This window comes from Gobio gobio, assembly GCF_949357685.1.
Source record: "Gobio gobio genome assembly, chromosome: 6".
Lineage (NCBI taxonomy): Eukaryota > Metazoa > Chordata > Actinopteri > Cypriniformes > Gobionidae > Gobio > Gobio gobio.
In genome coordinates this window covers 60,259,323-60,273,504 of record NC_137102.1, presented here as the reverse complement: position 1 = coordinate 60,273,504, position 14,182 = coordinate 60,259,323, and the positions used below count along the sequence as shown (strand labels likewise).

The window sequence follows — 14,182 nt, the reverse complement described above, 5'->3', positions numbered from 1 at the left end:
AATTGCCAAATTCCGTCACATCCGTGTTTGTTTTCTGCATTGCATAAATGAAACGAACTGTGTTCTTTTACACATCTTGTTTGGTGTTTTCCACCAGTTTGTGTGTGTGTGTGTGTGTGTGTGTGTGTGTGTGTGTGTGTGTGTGTGTGTGTGTGTTGATTCACTCAAACACTTTGCACATGGTTTGGTTAAAGTGACGGTTCCTCCGAGTGAAAGAAATCGCCATTTTAAACTCTTCAGCAGACGGTTCCCCATCATGCCTGTGAAGTCCTTCAGGAGTGTTTTAAAGCTTCCCAGCTGCTCAGATCCAGCACATCTCCCAGTACGCTGATCTGCTGGATGTGCTGGTGTGGTGCAGTGTGTGTGTGTGTGTGAGGCGTGTGTCTCACCTGTTTGCGTGGTCGTGATCCGGAGAGGTCGGAGGCCGATCGGATCAGACGCTCAAACACGGAGCAGACGCTTTTATTGGGCCTGCGGAGCAAAGTTTTGTTTATTCAGGTGCGGAGGGAATGTCTCATAACTTCAGCCGTGCGCTGCTAAAGTGAAGAGATTTTTATGGCCGTCTGGCTTTTTCTCAATGAGTTTCTCACTTTTCCTCCCACTAATCAGCTCCGTTAATTGGAGTGAATGTTCGGTGCGCTTATGAATATGGATCACCTCTATTTTTGAGTTTTTTTTCATACTGTGCTGATATGTCATCACCCTCCTGTTGTTTCTCACAGTATTTCACAGTATTAGCTGTCTTTCATCTCTGTCTCTCTTCCCCACCCGCCACGGCTGGCTGGGAACACACATCTCACTTCCCCTGGCCCTCAAACGGCCCACACGTCCAGCTTTGACCATGCTCAGTCCTGCTCTCATCGCTTCACGTTATTCTAAAAAACAACTCATAATGTTTCATTAACGTATAATAACTCGTTTGTTTGTGTCTGATATCACCAAGTACCTTCCTAGTGAGCTGCCTGTTTATTAATGCATTTATCTTTTTATACATTTATGTATTTTGTATTACTTTATTTGAGTTTATTTATACATTTACGCATCTATTTGTGCATTCATTCATGCATTGTTTTGTTTTTTTATTCATGCATTTTTATGCATTTTTTTTATTAATGCATTTATCTATTTATACATTTATGTATTCACGCATTTATTTTTGCATACATTTTTATTTATGCACTTTTTATTTATTTATACATTTATTCCACATTAATGCATCTATGTATTACTTTATTTATATATTTATGGACTTATTTGTGCATTTATTTATTTGTTATACACATTTATTTTTTATTTATCTATCTACTCTATATATTTATGCATTTGCTTATTTGCATTAATGTATTTATCTATTAATGCATTTATTTATTCATTTATCTATTTATACGTTTTATACATTTATGCATTTATTTATTTACACACTTATGCATTTATCCATTTATTAATTTGTGCATGCATTTTTTTTTTTTACTCATGCATTTTGTATTTACGCATTTATTAATGCATTTATTTATTATTTATTTATGGACTTGCGCATTAATTTATGCATTCATCTATTTATTTATTAATGCATTTATGTATGACTTTATATATTTTTGTATACACTTATTTATTTATTTGTTATAGACATTTATTTTTTAATTCATTTTTATGCATTTTTTTTATTTAATAATTTATGTATTAAAGGGTTAGTTCACCCAAAAATGAAAATTCTGTCACTAATTACTCACCCTCATGTTGTTCCAACCATGTAAGACCTTCGTTCATCTTCGGAACATAATTTAGTATATTTTTGATGAAATCTGAGAGCTGTCTCACTCCTCCATAGGCTTTCAGAGGGAATGAAACTTGATGGCCCAGAATATCTCAGTTCTCGCGCATGCGTCATGGCACTCCCGCGAACTCTCGTCAGAGGCTCAAATTGAACAACAATGATAGTGGGATAAAGTCGTTATTTTTGTTGTTTTTTCCACTCAAAAAGTATTTTCGTCGCATGATAGACTTAATACAGAGCCACTGTAGTCATTTGGACTCCTTAAATGACGTTTTTACTTACTATTCTGGGCCATCAAGTTTCATTCCCTCTGAAAGCCTATGGAGGAGTGAGACAGCTCTCAGATTTCATCAAAAATATACTGAATTATGTTCCGAAGATGAACGAAGGTCTTACATGGTTGGAACAACATGAGGGTGAGTAATTACTGACAGAATTTTCATTTTTGGGTGAACTAACCCTTTAATACATTTATGCATTTAGTTATGACTATAAATTTATTTATACATGCATTTACACGTTTATTAATGCATTTGTTTATTTGTATTTATCTATGTATGCATTTATCTTTGTTTTATACATTTACACATTTATTTATTTACACACTTATGCAATTATGCATTTATTTATGAATTTATGCATTGATGTATGCATTTATATACAGGGAGTGCAGAATTATTAGGCTCGTTGATTTTCTGATCATATTTTTTTTCCAGGCACATTTGACCAATTCCAAACCACAGTAATCCTAATAACTACTATTGATTTAGTATTTAATAATGTATAAGTGATATATAATTGTTCATGAAGGCTGGAAATGAAAATCACCTTATATTCAGGTGTGCAGAATTATTAGGCATGTTCCAGAATTCATCTTCCAGAATCTGGCAGTACGTTTTGGGAGTTCATTTTAGTCCATCCTGAAGTCCGTTTTGCAGAGATGGACTAAAAATGAACTCCCAAAACGTACTGCCAGATTCTGGAAGATGAATTCTTCAAACAGTGGTACTAGAGGATGTGGTGCTGGTCCTTCAAGAGTCACTCTCAACCTATAAAGCCTATAAAAAAACCTTCTTCATGTATTTTACAACACTTCAGCTTGTGATTCTTATCTAGTGGGGGTCATTTTTTAGGATTCTTTACCTAACTGAAGTCTCTGAGATCCTGACACCTGCACTTCTGGAGACTCCAGGTAGGTTCAGCTCTGGAAAATGGTGGCGCTGGAGACTAAAGGGTTCCTGATGGTTTCACCCTTGATTCTTCACCTTAATTCTTAATTCTTTTGCAGTTAACAGGTGTCTTTTCTTCACCACATGTTTTTGTCAGATCCTGCTGACCCAACGAGCATTTCACTGTCCAATGGTCACGCCTTAACTGCAATGTCTAGTACTGCATTAGTATTGCATCCTTCTCATGGGCATTTAATACTTTTTGACTTTTCAGTCTGAGTTAAATCTCTTTTTTGGCTCAATTTATCTGTAAAAGAAAACATGCCTAATAATTCTGCACACCTGAATATAAGGTGATTTTCATTTCCAGCCTTCATGAACAATTATATATCACTTATACATTATTAAATACTAAATCAATAGTAGTTATTAGGATTACTGTGGTGTGGAATTGGTCAAATGTGCCTGGAAAAAAAATATGATCAGAAAATCAACGTGCCTAATAATTCTGCACTCCCTGTATTGTAGCATATATTGGCATATATATATATATGCCAATATTGATGATAATCTTCCTATTTTTACCCTTCAATTGACCTTAAAAGTGTTCACTTGAAGCTAATCTTCATCTATTTCACTTATAATTTATTACACACTTGATTTAATCTTCAGCAGATCTCCAAATAATGATCCATCATACTTTTAATTATAATGTACAGTGTGTTTAGTGTGTTGTACTATTTGTAGTGTTTAGTATTTTTAACCATGAGCTCACTCAGCGGATGTCGTCTCAGTAGGGAGTGCACTAGGTCCTGTAGATGCTCATCCTCCGGCGACAGGAAGTGGCGTTATTGTTGAGTGTTTGGATAAATGTGCGGCTCGTAATGAACTTTCCGTCCTCATTGTGTGTGAGCGGCCCGTCTGCAGCAGTGCTTGAGTAACTCTTCCTGTTTTGCTGGTTCTGCTCCGTCAGTGGTGTGTGTACTCGACTGTGTGTGCTGTTGTGTTGTCCCTTGTCGTTTTATTGAATTTGCTGACACAAGCCTGTGGACCCCCCCTCACACACACACACACACACACACACACACCCGTGTCTCTAAAGTCGTAATTCACTCGTCCGCCGTACTTCTGTTCCGCTCCATCGCCGGCTCTGTCATGATCACCCCCCCCTTCCCTCTTTTTAATTAGACAACAAAACAAAAAATGCATATTCATAAGCAGAGACCTCATTAATATGCACAATTATGCAAATCAGCACACAATTAAGCTTCTTCTCTCCAGAGATGTTTGCGAGCGTTAAGGCGCAGACGGGGGGGCGGTTTCGGGAAATTTCTGCACCATCAATCTTTAAAAATCTTCCGTTCGCTGTGTCTTTCCAGCCTTTGTGCTTTGAGTTCCAGCGCAAATATTCGATGACATTTAGTGGTTTTGAAACCTTTGCGGTTTGGTCGATGGCTCAGATCACACACACACACACACACACACGCGGTTGGGTCGGGTCATTGCCTGACCTGATAATGCACCGCTCGTGGTGTGAAGGAGCATCTCTTTGTGAAAGAGGCTTAGACACTGGTGTGTAAACCTGAGATCCGCTACAGCTTCTGCTGATCTCTTAGTCCACTAGTCGGTCAGGAAACCACTGACGGATTAAAGCTTTAAAAATACACACATTTCTAACACAACACTCTTTTCTATGGCTCGTTTTATTTATGCATTTATGTATGACTTTTTTGAGTTTATGTATTTATGCATTTATATATTTGTCCATTTATTAATTGTAGCATATAGAGATATATATTACCCAATATTGATGATAATCTTCCTATTTTTACATTTTGATTCCCATATTTCTAACCGAACGCTCTTTTCTAATGCAGGTTTTATTTATGCATTTATCATTTTTACAGGTTTATCTATTTATACATGCATTCATTTACGCATTTATTTATGCATTTATGCATTTATCTGTTTATACATTTATTTGATCTAAAAGTTGTTTATGCATTTATTTGTACATTTATCTATGAATGCATTAATGCATTTAGTTATGACTTTATTTTATATACATTATTTGTATTTAAGCATTTATTTATTAATTTGTTTTATTTATGCATTTATTAATTGTAGCATATATTGGTCAGTGTTGGATATATATTAGCCAATATTGATGATAATCTTCCTATTTTTACATTTTGATTCCCATATTTCTAACTGAACACTTTTCTAATGCAGGTTTTATTCATGCATTTATGTATGACTTTTTTGAATTTAATATATTTATGCTTTTATTTATTTGCACATTTATTTGTACATTTATTCAAGATTCAAGAATCTTGAATCTTAAATGTTTTATTCATGCATTTATGTATGACTTTTTTTAATTTAATATATTTATGCTTTTATTTATTTGCACATTTATTTGTACATTTATCTATGAGTGAATTTAGTTATGACTTCGTTATTTTAAAATTAATGATATGTATTTATGCATTGATTTATTGTAGCATATATTGTTCAGTGTTGGATATTTATGAGCCAATATTGATGATAATCTTCCTATTTTTACATTTCAAAACCCATATTTCTAACTGAACGCTCTTTTCTAATGCAGGTTTTATTTATGCATTTATCATTTTTACGGGTTTATCTATTTATATATGCATTAATTTATGTATTTACGCATTTATTTTTGCATTTATGCATTTATCTATTTATACATATATTTTTTTTACTTATGCATTTAGTTATGACTTTGTTTTTTATGCACTATATGTATTTACGCATGTATTTATGCATTTGTTTATTATGCACTATATGTATTTACGCATGTATTTATGCATTTGTTTATTATGCACTATATGTATTTACGCATGTATTTATGCATTTGTTTATTATGCACTATATGTATTTACGCATGTATTTATGCATTTGTTTTTTATGCACTATATGTATTTACGCATGTATTTATGCATTTGTTTATTATGCATTTATTTATTGTAGCGTATATTGGTCAGTGTTGGATATATATTAGCCAATATTGATGATAATCTTCCTATTTTTACATTTCAATTCCCATATTTCTAACTCAACGCTCTTCTGTGATTCAAAAGTGCTAAATGATTGTCTTTTTTTACTGTGCATTGTTTTGATGCATTTACTATATTAATTTTATAAAAAAATACAGTATCTATAAAACTTGCGATCACAGTTTCCACAAAATTATGAAGAGGCGCAACTGTTTTCAACGTTAATAATAATCATATAAATGTTTAGAGCATCAGATCCTCATATGAGAGTGATTTCTGAAGGATCATGTGACACTGAAGACTGGAGTTATATTTACATAGAGAACAGCTGCTTTACATTTGGAATAATATTTCACCATTTTTTACTGTGTTTTTGATCAAATTTATGTAGCTTTGATGAGCTAAAAAGACTTAATTATGCTTGTGTAGATAAAGCAGTCTAGATTCCTAATGTCAAATTGATTATTGGCCATAATGTAAAAGCAGTTATTGCATATTTATTTCTTAACACGCCTGTTTGTTTGTGTTTCAGGTTTAGATGAAAGAAGTGGCCCGGGCTCTTGGGGTCCAGGAGAAGCGAACAGTCCCTCGTTCGGCGCACGGGTACGAACACACACACACACACACACACACACACACACACACACACACACACACACCATCTCCGGTGTCTGCTCATGCTTAGATCCTAATCCCTAAAGGAAACTAACGCGGCCGGAGCAGATATGTGGCCCACTTTAAGACGTCTCCTGTTTTGACTGGCGATGGTTTGTTTGTCGTGTATCTTTAGATCGTAAGCTCTGTAGATGTGTTTGTGGGTCAGTCGGTCAGTGTGTGAGATTAGCTGACCGTTGTTGGTGATCCTCGTGTTTATCTGACCTGGCTAGCGCTGATGTCTCACCTGTCGGGCCGCGTGAATGTGAGACGCGTGTGTGAAGGAGACGGCCCTTGCCCTATTTTGCTCATTATCTCGCAGATGCTTCTGGTTTCATCAATTCTGTCTTCCATCTGTAATGTTAGTTGAGGGACATTATTCATGACCGTTTTCTCTCGGAAGAAAATAAAATAATAAAATGACATACAGTACATTTATATTATCCATCATCCAAATAAAATGATAAATGAAAATAAATAAAATGCATTGTGTAAAAAATAATAATAAATAATGTATTGGAAAAAATAAATAAAATGTATTGAAAATAAATAAATAATATGGATTGGAAGAAAAAAATTATTAAAAAAATTATTTGGGGGGGGGATAAAAAAAAAAAAATATTGGGGGGAAAAAAATAAAATGCATTGAAAAAAAATTAAAATGCATTGAAAATTTGTTAAATAAAATGTATTGGGGGGAAAATTAATTGGGAAAAAAATTTATACAATTTATTGAAAAAAATGAAAAAAATAAAATGTATTGACAAAGAAATCTATTGGAAAAAAATGCATTGAAAATGTTTTAAATAAAATGCCTTGAAAAATAAATAAATGAATAAAATGCATTGGGGAAAAAATTTAAATAAATAAATAATGCATTGGAAAAAAAATAAAAATGTATTGAAAAAAATTATGCATAATTTATTGCAAAAAATAAAATTGTAAATGAACAAAAAAATGCATTGAGAAAATAAATATATAATTACATACTAGAAAGTCTTTATATTTAATTTATATATAAAACGGGGAATTTTGCAGATATTTAAAAAATATATTTTAAAAAAAAATTATATATAAATATATACACACCATTTATATTTTTATTTAATTGGTGGGAAAAATATATAAAAAAATTTATTTTTAAATTCAAATAAATTTAATTATATGCGTGTGTGTGTATGTGAATTGTTTTGTATTTGATTAAGTTATTATTTAGATTTTTTACTTAAAATCTAACTTAAGTGCCAGTAAATGCTGCAGGTTGATAAAGTGTTAAGCTCATAATGTTATATAGTTCAGTCATTGATATTTGCCGGTGTAAGTTGTGATGATCATCAGTGCTGTGTGCTGTGTGTGTGTGTGTGTGTGTGTGTGTGTGTGTGTATCAGCTGTATGGAGACGGACATCACTACCCCGAACACGACGGCATGTACAACTTGGAGATTGACGGTAAGTGGCACAATTTCACACAGCAATTTTCTGAAGTGTATTTTTGTGATGTTGTGGAGACTCAGGGCAGATCCGCCTGAAGTGTGTCCTGAGCTGGGCTTGGGTCACGCAGGGATTGTCCTGTGGGGGGTTAATCCGCCCTGGGCTGGGAAGGGTGGGGGCTTTTTAACTAATTACCACTTAGGCATTTATAATGGGACAATTTGTTGTTTGTGCCTGGTCTTAAACCCATAACCGGCGCACCTCAGCCCGTCGAGGTCACACGCAGACAGATGGAGTCCAGAGACCCTCGCGCCATCAGTCACTGCAGAAAACACACACACACACACACACACACACACAGACACACACACACACACACACACACACACACACACACACACACACACAGCGCGCGCGCGCGTTACATATTTAATGATTCGCTGTAGGGTTTGTTTACTAGTAGCACAGCTTCAGTTCTGTTTTAGAGACAGCATTTTATTATATATATATATATATATATATATATATATTAATATTAGTGCTGGGCAAATTAACGCGGGTGATTTATTTTTTCAGTTTAACGCTTTAAAAATATTTAACACAATTAACGGAGTATCCGTTTTTTATCTACATGCTTGGTTAGGGTTAGATAGGGTATATAATATGTAATTCATTTTAAAAATAAATTTGTTTATATTTTAATTATTTATTTTATGTGTGTGTGCGCATGTAATTACATTAAATCCTTTTAATGTTAAAATGTAAAGTTAATGCATTAAAATGACTTTAATCATGTTAAAATATTTATATAAATGTATATAATATTTTTAAATTATCATTTTTTTTATATCTGCAATATTGCCTCTTTTATATAAAAGAAATATAAAGATTTTCAAGTATGTAATTGTATATTATATACGATATTATTTATTTATATATATTAATCATTTATTTTTTATAATTTATTAAATTTTAACTTTTTTCCATTTATAATATTAAATTGGATTGGATGGATGGAAATTATATTTAAATAATAACAATATTTATTATTATTTACAATTACACGTATGTAAAAATGTAAAACATTTCATTTGATAATTTTTTAATGCATTAAAACGACTTTATTGTTTTTATATTTATATAAAGACGTTTTAATGCTTTAAAAAAGTGTGTGTCTGTGTGTGCATGTTATTTTAATTTTTAAATGTAATTATATTACATTAAATCGTTTAATGTTAAAATGTAAAGTTAATGCATTAAAGACTTTAATTATATTAAAATATTTATATAAATGTATATAACATATTATTTTTAAATTATATATATTTTTATATCTGCAATATTGCCTCTTTTATATAAAAGAAATATAAAGCTTTTCAAGTACGTAATTGTATATTATATATGATATTATTTATATATATTATTCATTTTAATTTTTTTAAATAACATTTTTACTTTTGTCCCATTTATAATTTTATTAAATTGGATTGTATGGATGGAAATTATATTTAAATAATAACTAATAAATAGATAATAATATTATATATTTATAATAAATAATAAATATATAAAATAAATATAATTTAAATAATATTTTTTTAATGCATTAAAACAACTTTATTGTTTTTATATTTATATAAAGTCGTTTTAATGCTCTAAAAAAGTGTGTGTGTGTGTGTGTGTGTGTGTGTGTGTGTGTGTGTGTGTGTATGCATGGAAAAATAATTTAATTGTATTTAATTTATTTTTTTAATTTAATTAAGAGGCGGGAGTTTAATTCATTAAATTGTTGTAATGTTACTTTATTATTGAAATTCAATGAGTTGCAATATTTGGGTTGCATATTATTTTTGATATAGTTAGCCCAAAAAAATCAAAACAACAACAAAAATCATGTGTAGTTAGTAATCATGTGATCATGTGACCGTTTCTGCTGTGTTTTGCAGGTAAATCTGAAAGAGGCTACCCCGTCACACAGGTAATGAACACACACACACACACACACACACACACACACACACACACAGTCTGCTGAGATGAGGATGTGTATCAGTTTTGTGGGATTGTCCTCATGGATCTGTTGTTTGTGTTCAGCCGCAGCTCTTGCCAGGGGACATTAGCATCCCAGGGTCCGATGGGCTTTCCCCGCCGGGCATGAAAGTCTCGTCTCAGTTCTACAGCCCTCATCGCCGGAGGCCGGCCGAGTCCAACATCGGTGAGCGCGCAGGGGTCAGGGGTCACACACACGCTGGCTTCTGATTGGCTGGAAACCCTAGTCGGATATTGACCGCTAAACTGTGTTATGGTGTAAAACCGATTGCCTTATCAAAGCTCATCGGGGATGAACCATTTGGGCTCATATTTGTGTTTTCTCTTTATAAGAACTCCAACCTTTCCCAGGAACCATAAAGAGAACAGTTAAAAAATCTTTCCGCTTTTTGCCAAATTCAATATGACTATAAAATAATACCATTTTAATTATAGTGTAATTATTTTATTGTTATTAAATATATATTTTAAACAAAAATATATATTATGATGACTATGCTGATTTGATTGTGATTTTATTATTATTCAAAAATATATTTTAAACACAATATATTGTTAAAATAATATTTTAATAATATAATAATTATAATTGTTATTTATTATTTAATGTATATTTTGATAATACTAATCACAAAAAAATAAGTCATAATTGTTAAAATAATATATAATGCTTTTATAGTATAATAGTTATAATTATAATAGTATTATAATACATTATTTAGTTCAAAATATATATTATAATATAATGACTATACTGATTTTATTGTGATTTGTTATTATTAAAATGTATATTTTAAACACAATAAATTGTTAAAATAATATTTTAATAATTATAATTGTTATTTATTATTTAATGTATATTTTGATAATGCTAATCACAAAAAAATAAGTCATAATTGTTCAAATAATATATAATACTTTTATAGTATAATCGTTATAATTAAAGTATATATTTTAAACTAAATAATGTATTATGATACTTTTATAATATAATGACTATACTGATTTTATTGTGATTTATTATTAAAATATATATTTTAAACACAATAAATTGTTAAAATAATATTTTAATAATATAATAATTATAATTGTTATTTATTATTTAATGTATATTTTGATAATACTAATCACAATAAAATAAGAAATAAGTCATTGTTAAAATAATATATAATACTTTAATAGTATAATAGTTATAATTAAAATATATATTTTAAACAAAATAATGTATTATAATACTATTGTACTGTAAAATAAAAAATTCTAATGATTTTATTGTTTATTATTATTATTAAAATATACATTTTAAACAATTTATTGTTAAAATACTATTTTAATAATAATATAATTATTTTATTTATTATTATTATTATTATTAAATGCATATTTTAAACAAAATATATTGTTATAATACTATTATAATAATAATATAATTATAATGATTTTATTGTGGTTATTTTTATTAAAATATACGTTTTAAACAAAGTATATTGTTAAAATACTATTTTAATAATATAATAATTATTATAAATTGTTATTGATTATTATTATTGTTAAATGTATGTTTTAAACAAAATAATATCTTTTTATTATGCTATTATACTGTAAAATAAAAATATATAAAAGAAAAGAAATGTATAAAGTAAAAAAAAATATTTTATATTCCTGTAAATATACAATTATAATATTTACGTATTAATTTCTTTATTATCAAAAGGCAAACCATCTTTTATTTTGATGTGAGCCAATAAATATGATAATTATATACATATAGTCCATATCGCTATTTGATCCCTACTTTTGATTTATTCATTCATTAATTTTGCCAAGTTGCGCAACATTATACAGTAAATATGCTTATTAATCACTGGATTCTGTTATTCAGTAACGCTGTCTCTATGAAGCCCCGCCTTCTGATAAACACAGTGCTCTGATTGGTAGCCTGGAGAGCAGTGTGTCGTGATTGGTCAAGCAGGGAAATGCCCCGCCCCTTACCATAACCGGCAGTTTCAACACATTATTATTATTATTGTGTGTGTGTACACATATGCGCTGCTGGTTTCAGAATGAAGCGCGGCACTGTGATTATTTACATGCATGCAGCTCATGTGTTCAACGAAATTGCAATATTATGTTATTTTGATATCTTGCAGCCCTAGTGCTGGGTCATGAAACATTCAAGTGGTATATTTTGTGACATTTTCCCTTATGCATTATGGTTTCGTGGAGTCGGTTATGAGAGTGTGTTCACCTTCATCAGTCTCTTCTAATAATGCTTTCGTTTCAGATTCGGTGCCCAAAAAGATCCGGAAAGTTCCTCATGGATTGCCCACGTCCATTTCTTCGGTGAGTGTCGACGTGGCCTCATTAGTGTCTGAGCCCAGATTATCACGCCATGTGCCGTCAATCTGACCCAAAACACACACACACACACACACACGCACTTCCTGTAGGGCGCATATCACTCGCATGCATACTAGGGATCGACCGATATGGATTTTTTAGTGCCGATACCGATTTTTTTTTCATGAGCGATACGGGCTGCGATTTTCTAGAGCCGATATTTGGCGCCGATACTGCTTTTGCTCCCTCAATTTACATCATAAAAATGACACAATGATCATGACGATAACAATTTGAAAATGTACAATTTAAAAAAAGGAACATTTATTGAACTTAAAAAAACAATATTTAACAAATAGTAAAAACAGGTGAGGTAGAACAAGAAGAAAAAAAAGTTCAATGGTGAAAATAAATTGTGAAAATAAATATTTAAGCATAAATAAAATAATTACACTATTGCACACAGTATCAACAAGCAAGTGCACACTGACTGTACTATACTTCATTTAAAACTATTTACAACCTAGTCATTTAATGGTTACACTCTAAAACATTCTGGGTTAAAAATAACCCAAGTTAGGTTGAATATGGACTAACCCAGCAATTGGGTTGTTTTGACCCAGCGGTTGGGTTAAATGTTTGCTTAAAACAACCCAATCACTGGGTTAAAACAACCCAATTGCTGGATTAGTAAATTTTCAACCCAACTTGGGTTATTTTTAACCCAGCATTTTTTAGAGTGTAGGTGCACTTCACTGAATCTCTTGTAGAGCAACACTAGCGGCAATTCAGGAAAAAATCTCCCAATGCTCCACGTGAAACTTCAGTCTTTCGAACTTTTACCATCGTGTCAATTCTCAATTGATTTTGATTAATATGCGCAAGAGAGTCTGAAGACGGTGAGAGCTGCCCTGTGGACGCCTGTCTGTAAATAATGCAGGGGAAAAAATATCGGCGAACGCAGCAGCCTTATATCGGCCGATACACGTAAAGATCGCAAATATTAATGCATACCTAAAGTTCCTCCACGGGAGTTTGCAGATACTCTCTTCCCCTTTGATGGATGCATTTGTTGTGCATGCAGTCGTGCATTCATGCTTGCATGTGCACACACACACACACACACACACACTCACACACACACACTCACACACACACACACACTGCCCTTGCAGATCCATGCATGGACGAACTGCTCATCTGCTGATTCCTCTGAGGCAGCGGTGCGTGCTCTGTTTACAGGACATTTCCTATTTAAAGCTTGGCTTTAGTTTGACATTCAGTGAAATAACACACCGATACATACACATTTCTGTATTATCAGTCATGTTTATCGTCTGAAGCATGCTGGGACTTTTATTCCAAAGCAACTTGTGTTATGTAATAAACAGCACGCATGCAAAACAATGCATTTACCCATTTTACATTATTTATGAATGTATGATTTTATTTCTCAATGCAATTTTTACCAGGTGCGACTTAGTCAGGCACTTATTTTCAGGAAAATATGGTGATTATATGAGATATATATGTATAGTAGCGGATATTAAATGTAATATTTGACACTATATTTACTCAATTCACTCACAAAATATTAAAAAATGACATGTACAGTACTGGAAAACAGTTTGGAAACTTTACTGTTATTAGAAGAAGTCTCTTATGCTCATCAAGCCTGCATTTATTTGATCAAAAATACAGAAAATATATATAGAAAATATATTTTTACAATTTAAAAT

At 31.6% G+C, this 14,182-nt stretch overlaps 1 protein-coding gene across 3 annotated transcripts in view; it reads left to right on the top strand.

Moving 5' to 3' along the window:
- The window catches only part of tcf3a (transcription factor 3a), a 73,060-nt gene that overhangs the window by 22,249 nt on the left and 36,629 nt on the right, over positions 1-14,182 (top strand). For all 3 annotated transcript variants that reach the window (XM_079819714.1, XM_079819715.1, XM_079819716.1), the window contains exons 4-8: positions 6,502-6,572; positions 8,012-8,072; positions 10,001-10,032; positions 10,149-10,269; positions 12,388-12,446. In XM_079819714.1, the coding sequence (XP_079675840.1) occupies positions 6,502-6,572; positions 8,012-8,072; positions 10,001-10,032; positions 10,149-10,269; positions 12,388-12,446 (344 nt within the window). The remainder of the gene's footprint in view (positions 1-6,501; positions 6,573-8,011; positions 8,073-10,000; positions 10,033-10,148; positions 10,270-12,387; positions 12,447-14,182) is intronic.